Source organism: Strix uralensis, chromosome Z (assembly GCF_047716275.1).
Source record: "Strix uralensis isolate ZFMK-TIS-50842 chromosome Z, bStrUra1, whole genome shotgun sequence".
In the NCBI taxonomy this organism is placed as follows: Eukaryota; Metazoa; Chordata; class Aves; order Strigiformes; family Strigidae; genus Strix; species Strix uralensis.
The window spans coordinates 29,435,077-29,452,809 of NC_134012.1; the positions used below are offsets into that span (position 1 = coordinate 29,435,077).

General features: G+C 37.0%; 1 protein-coding gene across 6 annotated transcripts in view; it reads left to right on the top strand.

Annotated features, from left to right (window-relative positions):
- The window catches only part of SMARCA2 (SWI/SNF related BAF chromatin remodeling complex subunit ATPase 2), a 123,657-nt gene extending 106,359 nt beyond the window's left edge, over nucleotides 1-17,298 (top strand). For all 6 annotated transcript variants that reach the window (XM_074857128.1, XM_074857127.1, XM_074857129.1 and 3 more), the window contains 5 exons: nucleotides 8,534-8,639; nucleotides 9,419-9,520; nucleotides 14,281-14,413; nucleotides 15,545-15,687; nucleotides 16,324-17,298. In XM_074857128.1, the coding sequence (XP_074713229.1) occupies nucleotides 8,534-8,639; nucleotides 9,419-9,520; nucleotides 14,281-14,413; nucleotides 15,545-15,687; nucleotides 16,324-16,359 (520 nt within the window). In that variant the 3' untranslated portion in view covers nucleotides 16,360-17,298. The remainder of the gene's footprint in view (nucleotides 1-8,533; nucleotides 8,640-9,418; nucleotides 9,521-14,280; nucleotides 14,414-15,544; nucleotides 15,688-16,323) is intronic.
- The last annotated feature ends 435 nt before the right edge of the window (nucleotides 17,299-17,733 follow it).

The window sequence follows — 17,733 nt, forward strand, 5'->3', positions numbered from 1 at the left end:
ATTTTATAAAAGTCCAGAGGCCTGATCCAGACCACGGAAAACTGATTGTGCCCCAAAAGGTCAGGCGATATCCAAAATCTTACTGACTTAGGCCTGAGTTACGTTGTCAAAAATCAGTTCTACAATCTTTAGTAAGTTTTGTTGCAGTTAATAAGCCAGCAGGCAAACAAAATCAATAAAACAATAAAATAAGTAAAAATCAGTGTATGCTAAACTAATACATGTGTGCTTTATCTTATGTTTTCCCTTGCTTTTGAGAAGAGCTCCTTGTAAATATAGAACCACTTCTCTCTTCTTGTTACAATCTTCCTTTTTAAAAAAACATTTTTCCCTGGTGCCCACAAAAATCTGGAGTACCAGTTGGCTGCTTTTGTTTGGCGATTCTGTATAATGTTGATGCAGGGAAGGAGTCTCCAAATACTTTCCTAACTGTCTTGTATTTGACTTCTGTTGTAGGCATCTGGGGACAAGTATAATCCTTTCCTTCCTTATTTAAAAAGCATCCAACAAAATAGGCTGGATTCTGTATGTCTAGGAAAGCTAGAGGCTACAATAATACAAGCAGTAAGCTCTAGTAAACTGAAGTTTGAGCTACACAATTATTATATAAAGGTCAAAATAAGATTAAACAGACAAATTAGCAACATTTGAGGTGTTCAGTGTAGAGAAATGCAGCATATGTTTCTTTGAAAAGGAAATTCAGAGGTAGATATCCAGCTACTTGCAAACCCCAGTTAAAGAACTCTGTGCAAGGCAGGGGAAATTAGCACTGAGGTCAAATTACTGTTATCTCTGTCATGTCCTCAGTACATACAAGTTTTTTCTTTAGATTTTCCTCTTTTATGCAGTACTGTATAGCTACTCTCGTATTTCCTTTTATTCCCATCCCACATCCCAACATAATACTGATTTTAATGAAACATTCCATTAACGATAAGTTTAATAGTTGTTACAGAGCAATTTATAGCTATGAGCTGAGTTTTTTCAGATCTTTCTAGAGAACTACAAACACACTGAAGGAGAGAAAACTTCAGTGTTTATGCTGAGATTTGACTTGACTGGCAGCCTAACTGCATTAGTTCCTTGGAATTCTGGTACCTGGGGTGTCTGCCATGTAATAAAGAAAATACTAAAAAAGGAGAAAAAGGACAGAGATGTGAGGCACTATGAAAATGTTCAACTGTTTGGATTCCTTTGGTGTGAGAGCTGTTAAGGTCCATGTCAAGTTGACAATATCTGCTTCTTGCAGGCTTTGGATTCCAGTATTGGGTGATGTGCTTCATGCTTTTCTTCGTGTTGATAAGCATTTCTTTATCATATCTCATGTTTATCTTTGTTAATCTTGAAACAAATAGTCATACCTCCATTTGAAGAACTGTGGGGAAGTACTCCAAACTGTTAAGAAGTAAAAATGCTTGTTGAATTCACTGCTACCTTTTCTAACTGCAACTCTGCTCTTAATGCTCAGCTTTAAGTATCAAACCATAAAACATGTTGCCAACTGTAGATACAGAGCAGTACTACAGATGCAGAGCCTTTTTTTCTCTTCCACACTGCTTTGCCATTATAGGTGAAGCTAGGTTAATCTAGATTTCATCTATAATGGCTTAGAATGGAGAATAAATCTATAATAAAGCAAAAGTAAGAAAAGATGACCAGAATCCTCTGACTTCTATTCACCTGATTTAGTGGAAAATGTCCCTTCGCACCCATGCCAGGGAAGTTGGATTAGATGATCTTCAAAGGTCCCTTCTAACCCAAACCATTCCATGATGCTATGATTGTGGTAAAGCATTTGTTAGGGTACCACAGGAAAATTCTAAGCTAATATGAAAGAAAGAGGAGATCTAATGAGTAAGATGTATAATCTGAGTGAAAACAAGGAAAAAGATGTAACTGAAGATATCACAAAAGTTCTTGAAGAATTGGTGTTGGCATAGACTGTAATGTATAAGTTTTAAATATCAGTATTGGGATGGTATTTATGGAGGACTGAACACAGTTAAGTCTGGAGTAAAAGAACTGGCATGAAATGCAGTGCATTATAAGGTACTTACAGACTAAAAATAGGAAACGTTTCTTTGAGTTGGAAGCTAATCATGTGGAACTGACAGAAAAAGTATGACCTGGGCAAAGAAATTACTGATCAAAGCTAACTACAAGCCATCAGTATTGTCCAGCCACAAGAAAATAGGAGCCTGGCCCTGACACTATTGCCTGTGTGGATGAGGAAATACTCATTTTATGTGTATGCCATTATATATGACACCATTAATGCTTCTGAGTTGAGGACTACTTTTCCATTCAAGAAAGATTAGTTTATGCTGAAACAAGTATAAATAATTATTTAAATGATAAGTAGCATGGGAGAGTCTTGCAAGAGGAAACAGGTTGGTTTGTTTATCCAAACGCAGCACAATCTGAGAGGGGAAGATGATTGCTCTCAGTAAATTCACCTGGGAAAGAAGGGAAGCATAAACACAGGGAGAGTGTAGAAATAAGTAAAATACAGGATGGTGGTCACAAGGTTGTATGAGCATGAACGTTCATGCATACATTCAAGTTATTAACTAAGAGTTCTGAACCTTTCCTTTTGGAATAGTGAGGCAGAAATACCTAGATAGATTTGGGCTTTATTCCTGATTAAAAAATGATTATATGATGATTTACAATACCAAAGCTCTAGATTCAGGGACCTGGAAACACCTTTCCCATTGCACAGTTGATCCTAATTCTCCAGTGTAAAGTATATGCATCATCTTTGCAGACTACGTGTGCAATAATACATTTTAATCTGGGATTTTATTGCAATTATTTCTTAAACTAAGATTTAGGTGCCTTTGCAGCCTTGTACCTTGTTCTAATCTTGCAGTGTGAAACACCTGCTTAGAAAAGAGCAAGATGAAATACATGAGCCTGGCATTACTGTCGCACTTTTTTCCAATACCGATGCTTTTAACCTGCCTTTCCTTCCCTCTAAAATTAGGAATGTCCAAAGAAACGGATAATCATAGAATCATATGTGTAATACGTATGTTATGTTTTCAGAAAGCAAAATTAGCTTGTACATCCGGTTCAAATGCTTTAGCCTTTTCAAAGCAGGGACAATTTTACTGGAGATAGATGTTCTTTTCAAAATAAGTAATTTGTATTCCGAATTTGAGCCCCAGCCTGCATTATGCACGTGCAGGCTTAGTCCCCCAAACTATGTTTTTCTTCTTTTGAAAGTTTTCCTTCATTTTTTTATTTCAGAGGAAGATAAGCTTTAAGTGTAGCTTCCCTTTCCTGGTTGTTAAAATTAAGTGGAGAAAAAGAATGATACTTCATACCTTGTAATCCTTCAGCTTCCTTACAAATCCACTGTCCTGCCTTGCATTAGAGTTTGATGTTTCCTGTTTTGGTACCAGTTTGATGCTACTGCTAGTTTGTATTAGCTTTGTTTAGATAGCAACAGCTGACTTTCAAGAGTCCCAGGGTACTGATAGTTCTGTTACAGTGATTTTCATTTGTGATCTATGTGCTCTCTGCTCTGTTTGTGAGACTTAAGGTAAGAACTTGCATAGTGTACCAGTTAACTTCACAAAGCCTTCTCCCCATAGCAGGTGGTTGTTGACCACATGTTAATAAAACTAATAAGAAAATTGAAGGGTGGGGTGGTTATGCCCTGTCCATATTTCCTGCTTGGCAAGAGATTTCCCCTGTCTGTGGTGCTTAGCATTTTGATCACTGCATTATTAAAGACAAAATGTTTAAATTTGTGTCCATAGTATTCTAATTTTGACAGGATATAGCTCAGGTAAAGTGTATTTTTCTCTGTATGTGAAATCGATTTTATTCAGACTATTTCCAGCTGTTTTCTCAAGTTGCCAGTTTTTAACTGTTGTAAAATGGTGAATAATGTAATTAGCAATTACTAATCTAACTAGTAATTAATTATGCCAACTGGTACTCTTGAGTGTTCAAACATGCAAAGTAAATAATTCTTATTTATAGCCAAGCCAAAGTTATGGAGTACATAGCCATATGTCAAAATCAGGGCTTACATTTTTAAGTATTTTTACCCCCTTCCGTTTCAGTGATGGGGACAGGTCCACCGTATATTACTGCAGTCAGTTCCAAAAAGGAAGAACCATTAAATACATTTTACAAAAATGAAGCATCTCCCTACATTTCTGGGTTACTATTGGAAGTTGTTAAATACAGGGAAACCACCTTGCTGTATAAGATACTTTAATTCTCCTCCCCACCCCCCTGCTTTTTTTTAAAAGAGCATCCTTGTGAGTTGCATTTGACGAGGAGCTGTAATTTGCACACCGTGGTTCCGATTGTGAGCACTCTGACTAGGGTGCAGGACTCTTCATTCTACCTGCTCTAAATTGAATTTCAGTATTTGTTAAAAGTGTGAAATTTGCCAGAAATACAAGAATGTCTTGCAGTTTCAGCTTCATGGTTGTCTCTCCTTTTGATTCCAAAGGAGAAAGGATGTTGATAGTACTAATACTTTTGATAGGTCAGTGGTGGCTTGCTTCTGCCCACATACTGCCAGGGGAAACAAATACAAAGGGATCCTTGTACAAATGAGGCCTAATAGTTCCTGCATTTAGTTCCACTGAAGATAATACTGACTAACTGGGTGGAAATATATGCTTGTATACACCTTGTAAGCAGTTTGGCAAAAATCAGAGAAAATCAGAAACATTGGGCACAAATATTTTTCTAAGCAAAAATATTTTAAAAATGAGTGGTATTTTTAACTCACATGGCATGAAAGTATTTTTTTATGTGAGCATGCATAGGACTAGCTGATGTTGAGCTGATGCAGTAGCAGTGAACTGTCACTCATGGTTCTTTCGCAGTCAGGTCTTTTAATTTATTCTGGTCCTTCTTCCCTTCAGCACATATCCTGCTCGTTGCTAGGCAACTGTAAGTGATTTTTACTGCGCATGATTTTTGTGTGGTAGTTGTGGTTATTATTTTCTAATTACAAAAGTGGGGACAGAGATTAAAATCAGTTGCATTAATAATTACTAATTTTCTCCTGTTGTATCCACAACACAGCCATTTGAGATTATGTAGGGAAAGATCACGTTAATTTACAGTATAGATGCACATACACAAAGGGAGCAGAAGATAATATTTCTTTGTGACATGAGGTTCTGTAAAAATGATAGAACAGAATAAGCTGTTATTGATCTCAGTAGGCAAAATCAGGCACTAGTCTTCTGTCTGTTGCATATTTCATGCCCTTAATGCTTTTTCTTTCACAGCCTTAAATGATTCTCAGTAATTAATTCTATCAGGCCAAGCCTTGAAGGTTTTCTGTGGCATTCGTAGTTTCATAGAACATGTGGACAAATCACAGTTGGCTAGATTTGTATCTTAAAAATCAGATATTGATGTTTAATAATTTACTGCTGTTATATTTTTAATATAAAATACAAAATAAGGGTGGGTGCATCTTTGTAAAAAGAGAAAAAAATATTATATAGCCATGAGATTAAAAGCTCTATGATCATCAGAAGCTTTTTTAGTAGGACAAATATGCTAAATATGTTTTAAAATTTGATTAAAATCAGATTATTAGTAGCTGTTTCCTTTATACTTAAATGTTGTTAGACTCTGAAGCATAGTTTGAAGCAGCACCAGCATCAGTGGTTTGGTGGTTTTTCTCAAATAGCTATTTCTGTTAAAAGAAAGCTTCTGGAGTTTAAAACACCACAATGATAACACAGTCCTTCTGCATAGCAAATACAGATTCATAGTGCACAAAGTTTTGAAAGCAACTTTTCACACTTTTTAAAGGATTAGCTTACATGTATATCACATGTCAGTATATTGCACAGATTTATTAAAATAACTGTATTAAGTTTGTGAAGTCAAGCAAACAAAAAAATAGGATATAACAGAAAAAAGGTGGAAACCTAATGTGATTCCCTCAGAGAGGAGTGTTACAGTATGCTGTGTAATGCCATGACAGTGTACTGCTTTGCTTTGGTTTTCCACAGGACCAGTGCCTTGCATTTACAAGGTGGGCACTGATCACTTACTGAGTGGCTGAATTCCCCGTGGGCTTCTTTATAATGCTCATAAGGAGTCTGAACATTTTGCAGACACAGAACTTTTTTCACATTTTATTCTCATTTTACAAATTAGGAATAGAAGCTTAAATTTTAAGACACCATTTGGGCACCAGAGATCTGGTTTCTCAGAGTAGTTAGTGTTCTGTAGGTTCAGAACAAATTTCATTGACTGCAGTTGCAGTTGTGAGTGCTCAACACTTGTGTTTATTAACACAAAAAAAAAAAATAGTCCTCAATTTGCAAAGTAGAAAAACATGTTAATTTAGTCAGTTGTGTAGTGTGTACTTAATGCATTGCTTTTCCTTGTATTGCTTCCAGTTTCTCTTTGAGAGTGCAGTCTGAGGTGAAGACAAGTTCTGTCATGTGGCATGACATAGTCAGTCGAATAGATGATTAGCAAGATTGGTGCCTTTAAATCCATAGTATAAACACCTCCCACTTTGACAGGGGAAGTATGAAAGTATGGAATTTGACTCTTTGGTGTGAATCAGTACCAAAGGAGGTGCAGTGGCCTGAGTTTCACAATTACTTGTTGTCAGGAGAGAAACAGTAAGATTTGGGATTACAATTATCTAGTCATTTTATGATTTCCTCTATTTCAGTAACAGGGTGCTTCCCACATAAATTAGATCTATTGGGTGAAATTGCTAGTAACTGTCTGGACTGTGAGGTCCAAGTGATCTGTTGAGGTATTTACCCCAACAGCTATGTGGGGTAGATAAACTTCACTCTCACCTTCCCTGACAGAGATGCACAATACGCCGCCTTGTCTCACTGTGCAGCAGCAGCACCCAGAAGTGCATTCATGCATGTGCCATGATATTACTGTAATCCAGGAGGCAGCCTGGCAGCTAAGCAGTCGAGGAGAACAGCTTCTGCTGCTGCAAGTCAGACAAAAGTTGTCAGGATGAGACAGAGGCTTTTGGTTTCTAGGTTTGCATTGGATGGAAAAATACTCTAGCTGCCAGCTGACATCCATGATACTGGTTGAACAACACTGATAAGCTGTGGTCAAAATGTTTACATTATTGTCCTCTCTGATGCAAGGTGTATAAGGAGCAGCAGTGTCCCAGGACTAAACCAAGAGCAATAAGAAATCTTGGATTAGGTGAGCAACAGCTGCTTAGGGAAATGAGGGAATTCTGTTTATTCCTACTTGTTCATTGGTCTATCAGGTCCGTAAGAAAAATAGTATCTCCTCAAGTTCTGATGCTATTTCAGGCATTAAGAAATGCCTAAGATACAGCAGGCATTCATGACTTTAAAAGACCAGAGCTGTTCTGTGCTTTTTATCCTTATGCTCCATGGCAGAACTGCCTCAGTTAACCTTTGATTTAGTATTAATTTAATATGTTTGATAAGATCCCACACCACTATGGAGGGTAACTACAAGAGAGAAGCTCAGGTGGAAACCAGGACTTGGCAGTCTTCTTGCCCAACTCTTGTGAAGGTTTGGTATCCCTGAGTTACCAGCCAAAGATGCAAATGAGAAAACAGGGCCTTTCTGAAGTAGCTGTGAGAGAAGGAAGCATGTGAATGTGAGCTGGGAAATGCTTGTGTTTGTTATGTGCAGTGAATTACAGTTCCTCTCAGCAGAACTTTTTTCCTGCTACTTTGTGAGAAAAATGACATGCGCAAAGGAAAAAAAAAAAGACTAAGCCCATAAGTGCCATCAAACATTTCCTCTCCAGGTGACTTATAGCCATGTATTATTTGGGAAGCCACAAATAAGAAGAATAAAACCTCCCCTCAATTTGGAAGTGTTAAAATAGCTAACAGTGGGAAATCTGGAAATCTTAGAAATTCTGAACACCTGTAAGTGATAGGCAATGTTCCTAGAGTATGAAAGGTTTTTAGACAACCCGTCACTTATTACAGATGACTGAAGAAGTGCAAATGGCAGTAGTGATTTTCAATACAGTTACAATGATCTTCCCAGAAACCTAACAGTCATTAATGAAAGTTAATTTTTTTGTTGTTGTAATGTCTAGTTAGTCTGATAGCAATCAGCATCTGGTATAATGAAAATCAGTATGAACAAATGGTTTGCTATGATGAGGAGGTACAAAACAACTATAAAAAGACCAAGAAGGTAAACCTATAGTGATAGGAGGGATGCTTGCTAAAAATTCCAAAACAAAACTGAGAAAAGGATAAGACTGTACTCGGCAAACCACTGTGGAATTCAGATTCAAATCCTGATCTTGCTTCCATAAAGCCTCCTACACATACAATCCTGTAGTGATGGTGATACGTTAGGACAACAGCACAAAGGATATGTTTTAAATTGTAAATTATGTGCACTAAATTAAAAAATCAGAGCGGGGTTCAATATCTAATTCTTCGAAAGAAAAAAATTGTGATTATTTTTTTCTTATGATTAGATTGTATGGTGGTTTTTGTGAGGAAGTTGGTAGTAATTCTTTGCATTATGGGTTTATTTTTCTCAACAGTTCAGGACGACAGCTAAGTGAAGTCTTCATTCAGCTCCCATCTAGGAAAGAATTACCAGAGTATTATGAATTGATTAGGAAACCAGTAGACTTCAAAAAGATAAAGGTAAGAACCTTTTTTGGAAGTGGAGATTCCTGTATTTCTTTTTGTTATACAGAAGAGTAAGCATGAAGTTGTCATTAAAATTACAACATGAATATTGCATGTACCTGTATTTGTGGCTTAGATTGCACACCTTGTTAGGAATTTTGTTTAGTGTCTATTGCAGAATATCAAAATGTAGCAGTGTGACATGAATGACACTTTCAGAAAAGACATCTCAGTGTCTTTTTTGCAAAGACCTAACTGTGAATCTGTAAGCACGTCTTTGGTAAAAACACAGTGTTTGCAAAGGTTTAATGGTTCTAGGGGAATATAGTCATCCCTAAACTAGCATCACATCTTGGAACAGCCAGGTCAGATCCAAACACAGTTTGGCAGATGGGGTTTAGGCAGCTTGTTGCATGTTAGGTGATGTCATAACTCTATGACTTTCATTCACGTCATAGCTTATTTTGTTTCTGTGCTAAAAAGAAGAAACTGGAACTCCTTTTACCAAAAGAATTCTATTTCTGTTGCTTTTGTCCCTTCCAGTTCACACAGCAATTGCTTAATTTCTATTCTAATTACCCTGGTGTATTCTTTGAGTAATATGTTATGATATGCTTTAAGACTTCCTTTCTTTATTTTAAACAGATACATGTCTTGATGCTTAGGTAAAATTCTTAAAGAGAAAGCTTTTAATGTGTTGAAATCAAACATTAATTCAGTGTCCTGTCTCTTGTTTTTCTTTCTGAACCACTGCCCATCCATACTTCTCTTCATTTCCTCAACAAATGCAACAGGAAAGAATTCGTAACCATAAGTATCGGAGTCTTGGAGACTTGGAGAAAGATGTCATGTTGCTGTGTCACAATGCTCAGACATTCAATTTGGAGGGCTCACAGGTGTGAATGAACCACTTTGTGTTAAACATACAGGTTTCCCCTGCCTAATGTTTTCAGTGCTTGTGGATTGTTATATTATGTACATAAACCCTGTGTTTTAATTCTTACTTTGAATAGAGAAAAATGCCCATTCTTAGAGACATTCAGAATAAACTGGACACAACTGCAGTGTGTGCATGCAGAGAAATTGGTTTTGACTCTAATTCTGAGATCATTTTTTTCTCATCTGTGTGTAGTTTAGAGCTGCTATAAGACTATTCAAATCTGTGGTAAAAGGCAGTACATGTAGAGTGATACATCAGCTTGGGTTTGCCACAGTGGGTGATAGAAGGAGCAGATTTAACAGTACAGCTTAGCACAGGATGTTGAGGAAACACTTCATAGTGAACTCTTCAGTTCTGCTAATGGAAGACACAGATTTAAGGTTTGTCCAGCCGTAAAGCTTTGTGTATGAAGCTTTTTACTCTCTGAATCCTCTGGTAATTTTTTTTTTTTTTTTTTTTATGTTGAAAGATCAGTGTCTGTTTTAAGAGACAGTAATAATAAATCCCAGCTGAGTGTCAGAAGTTTAGAAGGCAAAATCTCATCTCAAACAAATGTTTCACATACATGAACATGCTCAGTGCTGTGAATTCAGCACAGGACACTGCCACAAGACTACAAAATCCAGAGGACAGATAAGAAAGTTGTCTAACTATAGTGAAACATAGTCTTGGATTATTATTTTTATAGATGAGGTCCAAATAGAGTGATGTAAAGTTGAAACAGAAAACATTACAACAACTCCTGTAATGTGCAAGAGGGAAAAAATTCTGTTAGAAGAAACCTAAGTAAAAGCAAGCTGAAGGTTGATGCTGCCAATACCAATGCATCCTTCAAATTCCTAAACATTACTGATGACCCTTAGCTAAACTGGGGAGTTTATATTAAAATTTGAGACTTAAAAATAAAAATGAGCGTGCAATTAATTATGAAGGATTGTTGAATACAGCTCATTATTTTGTCTTTATTTTTGCTATCTAGAGACAGAAAATGTTTTCTATAATATGCATGTGCGGTATTCTTACTGTCAGTTATATGGAAACAACCTATAAATAGCTAAACAAACATTTTAATAAGAAAATTAATTATGATAGGAAGTGTGGGACAAAATTTTACTACATGTCATATTATATCATAGAAGTGTTTGGGTTGGAAGGGGCCTTAAAGATCATCTAGTTCCAACCCCCCTGCCATGGGCAGGGACACCTTCCAGTAGATCAGGTTGCTCAAAGCCCCGTCCAACCTGGCCTTGAACACTGCCAGGGAGGGGGCAGCCACAACTTCTCTGGGCAACCTGTTCCAGTGTCTCACCACCCTCACAGGAAAGAATTTCTTCCTTATATCTAATCTGAGTCTACCCTCTTTCGGTTTAAAACTGTTGCCCCTCATCCTGTCACCACACTCCCTGATAAAGAGTCCCTCCCCATCTTTCCTGTAGCCCCCTTTAAGTACTGGAAGGCTGCTAAAGGCCTCCTTGGAGCCTTCTCTTCTCCAGGCTGAACAACCCCAACTCTCAGCCTGTCCTCATAGGGGAGGTGCTCCAGCCCCTTGGTCATCTTCGTGGCCTCCTCTGGACCCGCTTGAGCAGGTCCACGTTCTTCTTACACTGGGGGCTCCAGATCTGCACACAGCACTGCAGGTGGGGTCTCATGAGAGTGGAGTAGAGGGGGAGACTCCCCTCCCTCGACCTGCTGGCCACACTTCTCTTGATGCAGCCCAGGATATGGTTGTCTTTCTGGGCTGCGAGCACACATTGCTGGCTCAGTCACTTTCCATCCACCAGTACTCCCAAGTCCTTCTCCACAGGACTGCTATCAGTCCACTCATTGTCCAGCCCATATTTGAGCCGGGGATTGCCTCAACCTGTGTGCAGGACCTTGTCCAAATGGAAATTGCCAGTTTACTCCATAGTCACATAGCAGTAAAACAGCTGTAAATATCTAATGATAACAAATGAAAAAAAAAAAGGAAAGGTAATACCCAGAAGTATCACTGAAAATTTAGAAAATGGTAAAAGTTGGTAGAGGAGGTACAAAGAAGCAAATAAAAATCAGTAGCAAAATGAAAAAAATAATCAAATTATTCTCATCAGAATGACTCAAGTTGCTAATGGCAAAATGGTCTGTTTTTAGACAGCGGTGGTAGAATTGGCAGGAATAATCCTGAGTGGGTAGAAATGTTAAGTAGATATTGCTGCTCTGTTTGGAAATAACCCAACCTGTGTCAGTGTGTTGCAGTATTATTTTCCATTCCAATGTACCAACATTAATTACCAGATCTACTGTTGCTTTTTATAGCATGAAGCCCAAATAACTCATATCTAAGATTTTTTTTAGGTTTCTTTCTGATAACTTCTCATACCATTTATTTTGATTTCCAGTGAATTGCAGGACACTTCTGCAGCAGTCCTCCTGCAGCTGTCTTCCAGTTTTTAAGGCTACTTCATGTTCTTTGTAATAGTTTGGGTCCACCTTTGTGACATACCAGTTCACTTCAGTAAACTAGATTATTTGTGTCTGCACCCAAAACCAAAAGGCTAATTCAGGCAGTTGTTTAAGTACACAGTGACTTCAAGTGAAAATGCATGTGTTTGTTCTGTTAGTATGATGCATGCTGCTTTTCCTTGAAGCAAAGCAGTTCCATCTGAGCTGGAATGAGGGGTTTTCAGGTAGAGGCAGACTTTGTGTTTTGAGGCTTTTGTCCTCAGTGCAACCTCAGCAATTTGAAAAGTTCTTCATGTTTTAGTGATCAAATAAAACACAGACATGTAAGGAGTTAAAAGTAGTATGTGTCTATAGAAACAGAAGATTTGTCATGAATGTTGTCATTTGTTATAAAGTTCTGTTGTCATTGCTTCTCCCCTTTTGAAGGAAGTTCCACTGCCATTGCTGCTTTTTTTTTTGAAACTTGTTGGAATTGGATTTTGGTCAAAACAAGAAAACTTTATCTCCACAGCTTTTCCTGAAGCAGCCCCAGGTTTTTTTATGGATCAAAAAAGATACTGAATATTACCCATAATTCCATGTTAAGAAGGTTAAAATAATTTTGGAAAACCCTTTATTTCCCTAGGAAATTCCATTTAAAAGTCTGGGTCACAGTGATACCTTAAATATGTAGTGACCAGCATTAGAAAGATATAATGTTATACACATCCTTAATTGCTTTTGTCTTTTAATTGTGTTTGGTCTGAGAAAGGACAGCAAGGTTAGCTGAAAGAGACGTTCTTAAGAACAATGGGGTATGCTAGGCCTCTGCGTAAGAAAAATAAATTGTTTCTCAGGAGGAGCTCAGGTGCTTCTCTCGATAGCTCACTTGAAAAGAAGCAGGTATAAGAGAAAGTCAATAATCATTTGACCTTGAGGAAGGAAGCTGTGGGGTCTCACAGCCCACTAATGTCATAAGACAATGGGAGAAAAGCCTTTTCAAAATATTCATGATCATTATGTATATGTCAAGAAGTTCTACCATGGTCAAGAGCAGTCAAACATCTTTTAACAAATTGCACAGTGGTACTTCATAATATGGAGTGATCTGCAGTGAGAGGCAGTTTTCCTAAAAAGGACTTGGAGGTCAGGTGAAAAAAGGTTGCATACTTCATGAAAAGTATTCTGAACAAAGTTTTTCTAATTAATTTTGCTTAACCTGCAAAGTATTAGAACAGTTTTATCAGTTTTAACATACAGATTGTATAATGGCAACCAAAAATCCTTCCATTATCTTTCTCACAAATGCCCAGTGTCCCTTGATACAATAAAGTCTATAATTTAGCCAAAGAAGTAGTATAACAGCCAGGATAGTACGAGTGGTAATGATGATAAAATCAAATACAATCTATGACTCTGTACCCTTCTGTTAATGGTTCTTAATTGTTTAGTGCTGAACTGTCCAATGCTTGACTTCTAACATTTTACAAAACAAAATGTACAAGCTCATTTGTTAAGGTTATTATGAAGGACCAGATACTCAGCAAGGCAACAAGACTTTTACTGTGTTAATCTGAGAAATGTGTTACAAGCCAAATGTAGCCCAGTCACTCTTGAGAGTCCCCTCATGGTTGAGGTTAAAGGGAAGATCTGATGTTTGAGAGCAAGCTACAGAATGTTTGAGAGCAGGTGAGAAGTTTAGAACAAGCACTGATTTTTTTTTTTTTTTTTTTTATTTTTTTATTTTCAGTCTTTTTAAATCTAAGAGGAAGGAAGGAAGGAAGGAGCTGCTTGGGATAAATTACTTTCTTTCTAGCCACTTTGGATTTCAGAAAGAAATAAGGATAATTAACATGAGGGTTAGCCATTTGTCATTATCAACTGTATTGCTAGACAACAACCGATTTTTTTAATTAAGGTGCTTACTGCTGAAGTCTGTTGCTTTGGCAGTTTTTCAAGGCTGTTACGATCTAATAAAAATACACAGTAGTTCCTGTGGTAATAAATACATAAATAAAATACATAAATAAATATAAAAACACTAACTGGACATTTTAGATGCAGTACATTCTAAGAGTTGTATTTCTGTGGCTCACTACTGATGAATGTCATCATTTAGAGCATGAAATATTAATGCTGGCATTTATTGTAAAATTCATCCAACAAGCATTGTTACTCAGTGTTTGAAAAGGCCATATACTCTGTGGGCTTGCTCTGGAAATTAAGGTCTATGCTATGAATTTTTGATATTGCTTGACTTTAAAGTTCCAACATAGGTTTGTATTCATACTGTAGATCTATGAGGATTCCATTGTTCTTCAGTCTGTGTTCAAAAGTGCACGACAGAAGATTGCCAAAGAGGAGGAAAGCGAGGATGAAAGCAATGATGATGAAGATGAAGAAGAAGAAGAAGAGTCAGAATCAGAATGTGAGTCCCCTGCTAAATACTGAAAAGAAAGTACATCTGGGAGATTTTCCAGTTTCTGCATGGAGACTGATTATAAGGTTCTATCTTCCATTGGTGAAAGTAACTTTTTACTAAGTTTGCTGCTTTGGGCGTTAACATTCAGCTTAAGTCTTCTGGCTGTATACTCTTAGAGTATAGTAAACCATTTTTAAGCCAGAAACAAATCACATAAGTGCTTTGTGGAGGCAGATCTGATTGGCCATGATTGTTTATAAACCCTTCTGGTCCTGTTCATGTTATTGGTAAGGAGAAGTGCCTGGAAAGACTAGAGAGTCTTTATCCGTGGGTGGTCAACCTTCAGGCATGGTGTGACATATAAAACTTACCACCTGGTTAAGAACCAGAAGATGTTGCAAATATTCTTCATGGCAACAAGGACTAAGTGAAACTGTTTCAGAAGCAGGAGGTGACACTCATTCAGTCCCTGCAAGTGGGAAACATGATACAGTGGAAAAGGAGGGATCCTTTCATTCCACTTTCTGCCACCCAATACATCTACCCGTACTCTCCAACTACTCCATCTGTCTGGTTACAGAAACTGTAGTTCTTGGCCCTGAGCTGCTCTTCCAAGTACGTCACGTGGGTGTGCAAAGCATGCAAATTTAGCAGTTCATTTGGAAATTATTAGATATTATGTAATCAGGAATTTTAACATACTCTTCAGAAAGGTGTTGACTCAAAATTTGGCAGTCACCTCCACAATGCATTTCTGTAGTTTAAAAGACAAAAAAATATCTGTTTGTATGAAGGATAAACATTTCTATGTGCAAGGAAGAAAATATATTGAGATGTGTATCTTCTCACAGGACCATATACTACCTGTAGACGCCATGCATTCTGAGAATTAAAAGAAGATGCACATGGTCAACTTAAAGTTATTCTTTATAGTTTAATACAAATTATTGTTAAAACTATCAAGAAGTAGGGAAATAAAAGCAAATACCTCTGCTTCATTGTTCCATAGTCCAGCTAAAGAACAGAGGGGAATATCTTCTCAGGCTGCTACCAGGGGTGAATTTCTGTGAACAGAGACAGCATTTAAAAGTTGGTAACTGAAAGTTACATTTATGTATGCTATTAAACTTCTTGCAGCAAAGTCAGTGAAAGTCAAAATCAAGCTAAATAAGAAGGATGAAAAAAGTCGGGAGAAAGGAAAAGGCAAGAAGAGGCAAAGCCGAGCAAAAGCCAAGCCTGTTGTGAGTGATGATGATAGTGATGAGGATCAAGATGAAAATGTAAGTTTTGTTCACTGAGACTGTGGAAGTGGTTGCAGTGATTGCGTCTCTACCCTGTCCTGCTTGCTGTCAGAATTCTCAATTATTCATGCTTAAGCACATTTTTGATCTGTATTGATCATCTTGAGAGAATTGGGTGGGAGTGTTAACTGTGTCTGGGTGTGCTTACGAGATCTGGTCCCAGTGCTGAAAGACAAGAAATCTAAGAAGTTTGGAGCTTATTACTTGGAGCTGTTCCTAATTTCATTGAACCTTTAAACCTCATGGTGTGCTTGCTTTTGTCCACAGACAAAAAACCTCTTAGCAAGATTTTTCTGTGTGTGGGGGGGTGCTTCTACTATTGCAGCAAATTAAAACAGACCCATTTCCAGTTGTTTTTAAATGTCTGGATAGAAAGAAAGATATGGTGTTTCCTGACTCTGTGTCTTTCCTTCTCTAAAAAAGTCTATAGCAATTAAATGAAATGTCACAAAAGAGAAATATTAGATAACATAGTACCTTTCTTAAGGCTGTCTTGATTTGTCAGTTTAATTGTTATTTTTCTTCCTCTTACTTTCTTTTTTTTTCCTTCTTTAACACATTCCACAGAATAACTGGCAAAGAATTTCTGACTTGTCTTGTGTCTCTTACCTCTAGGACCAGTCGGAAGCAAGCGGAAGTGATGATGAGTGATCCATAGGGTTTATTTTCTTGGCAGAACTGACCCCTTCCCCTTCTCTTCTCCCTTCTCCTATTTTATACCCAGTGAATTCATTTTGTCAAATAAACATTGGGTTGTTTCTGTATTCTCATTCTCTATAAATTAGCTTTAGGATAGTGCCAGACAAGCATATGATATCATGGTGTAAAAAAGGAAAAAAAAAAAAAGTAACATATTGTGACCAAATGGGCCTCAAAAGATTTAAAAAACAATTGTTAAAAAACAAAAAAAAGCTTTTGATGGAAAATGTGGGTTGATAGTATATTTCTATGGGCTGGTTTTAACTTGGTAATGGTTTGGTTGTGTCTGGTTTTATCATTTGATAGTATGTTTTTCAGTGGCATCAGAAAGACAAAAAAAAAAAAGTCTTTTGTAGCATTGATAACCAGGAGAAGCCATGAAAAGCCACTGGTTATTTTATTTTTCATCAGGCAGTTTTCAAAGTTTTTATTTGTTCTGTATTGGTTTTTTACACTGTGGTACATATATGCAACTTGGTTTAATAGCTTATAAATGTACAATAGTTAGCCTTCATCCACTTTGTCTCATAAACATTTTTCCACTTTATGCTTGACGATCTTCAGAAAAATGCTTTTTGAATTGTATGAAATTTATGTCTACTGTAAACTTTGCTTAACTTTTTTTTTTCTCGATTAAAAAAAGTTGGGTTAAAAAAAAAATGCTATTGAATATTGCAATCTATATAGTGTAATGGATGGCTTCTTTCATCAGACTGATCTTCTATGTTACCAGTGTGGATTATCACCTTTTCCCTAAAGTGTACTTAATCTTTGCTTTCTTTGCACAATGTCTTTGGTTGCAAGTCATAAGCCTGAGGCAAATAAAATTCCAGTAATTTTGAAAAATGTGGTGTTGGTGCTTTCCTAATAAAGAGATAATTTAGCTCAATAGATGCGGCCTTGTGTTATGAGTTCCACAAAAATCTTTTTATAGTAGGGATGAGAGGGCAGGAATGTCTCCTGTAGGGAGGTCCACTGTGGTCTGTCCGGAATGTAAAATAAGAACTCATTCAAATACCATAAAAGTATCTTCAGAGACAGAAGATATGCAATACATGTTTAAAATAAGAATAATAAAATTGAAGTAGTAAGATAATACCTTGAAGTAAAAGTGCAGTTCATTACCTAATTACAATTGAAGTGATTAAGCAATAAAATATTTATTTCAGGAAGTGTATGTCCATAGGTCTCAGTGGGCATGAATACAATTAGTTATGCAGGCAGTCAACCCACCTATGTCAGTTTATTTAAGTGTTAGCCTGAGGTATCAGGTTTTGATGCACTAAGATGTGGTAGTGTAAACATTTGAACTACCTATCTACAGTT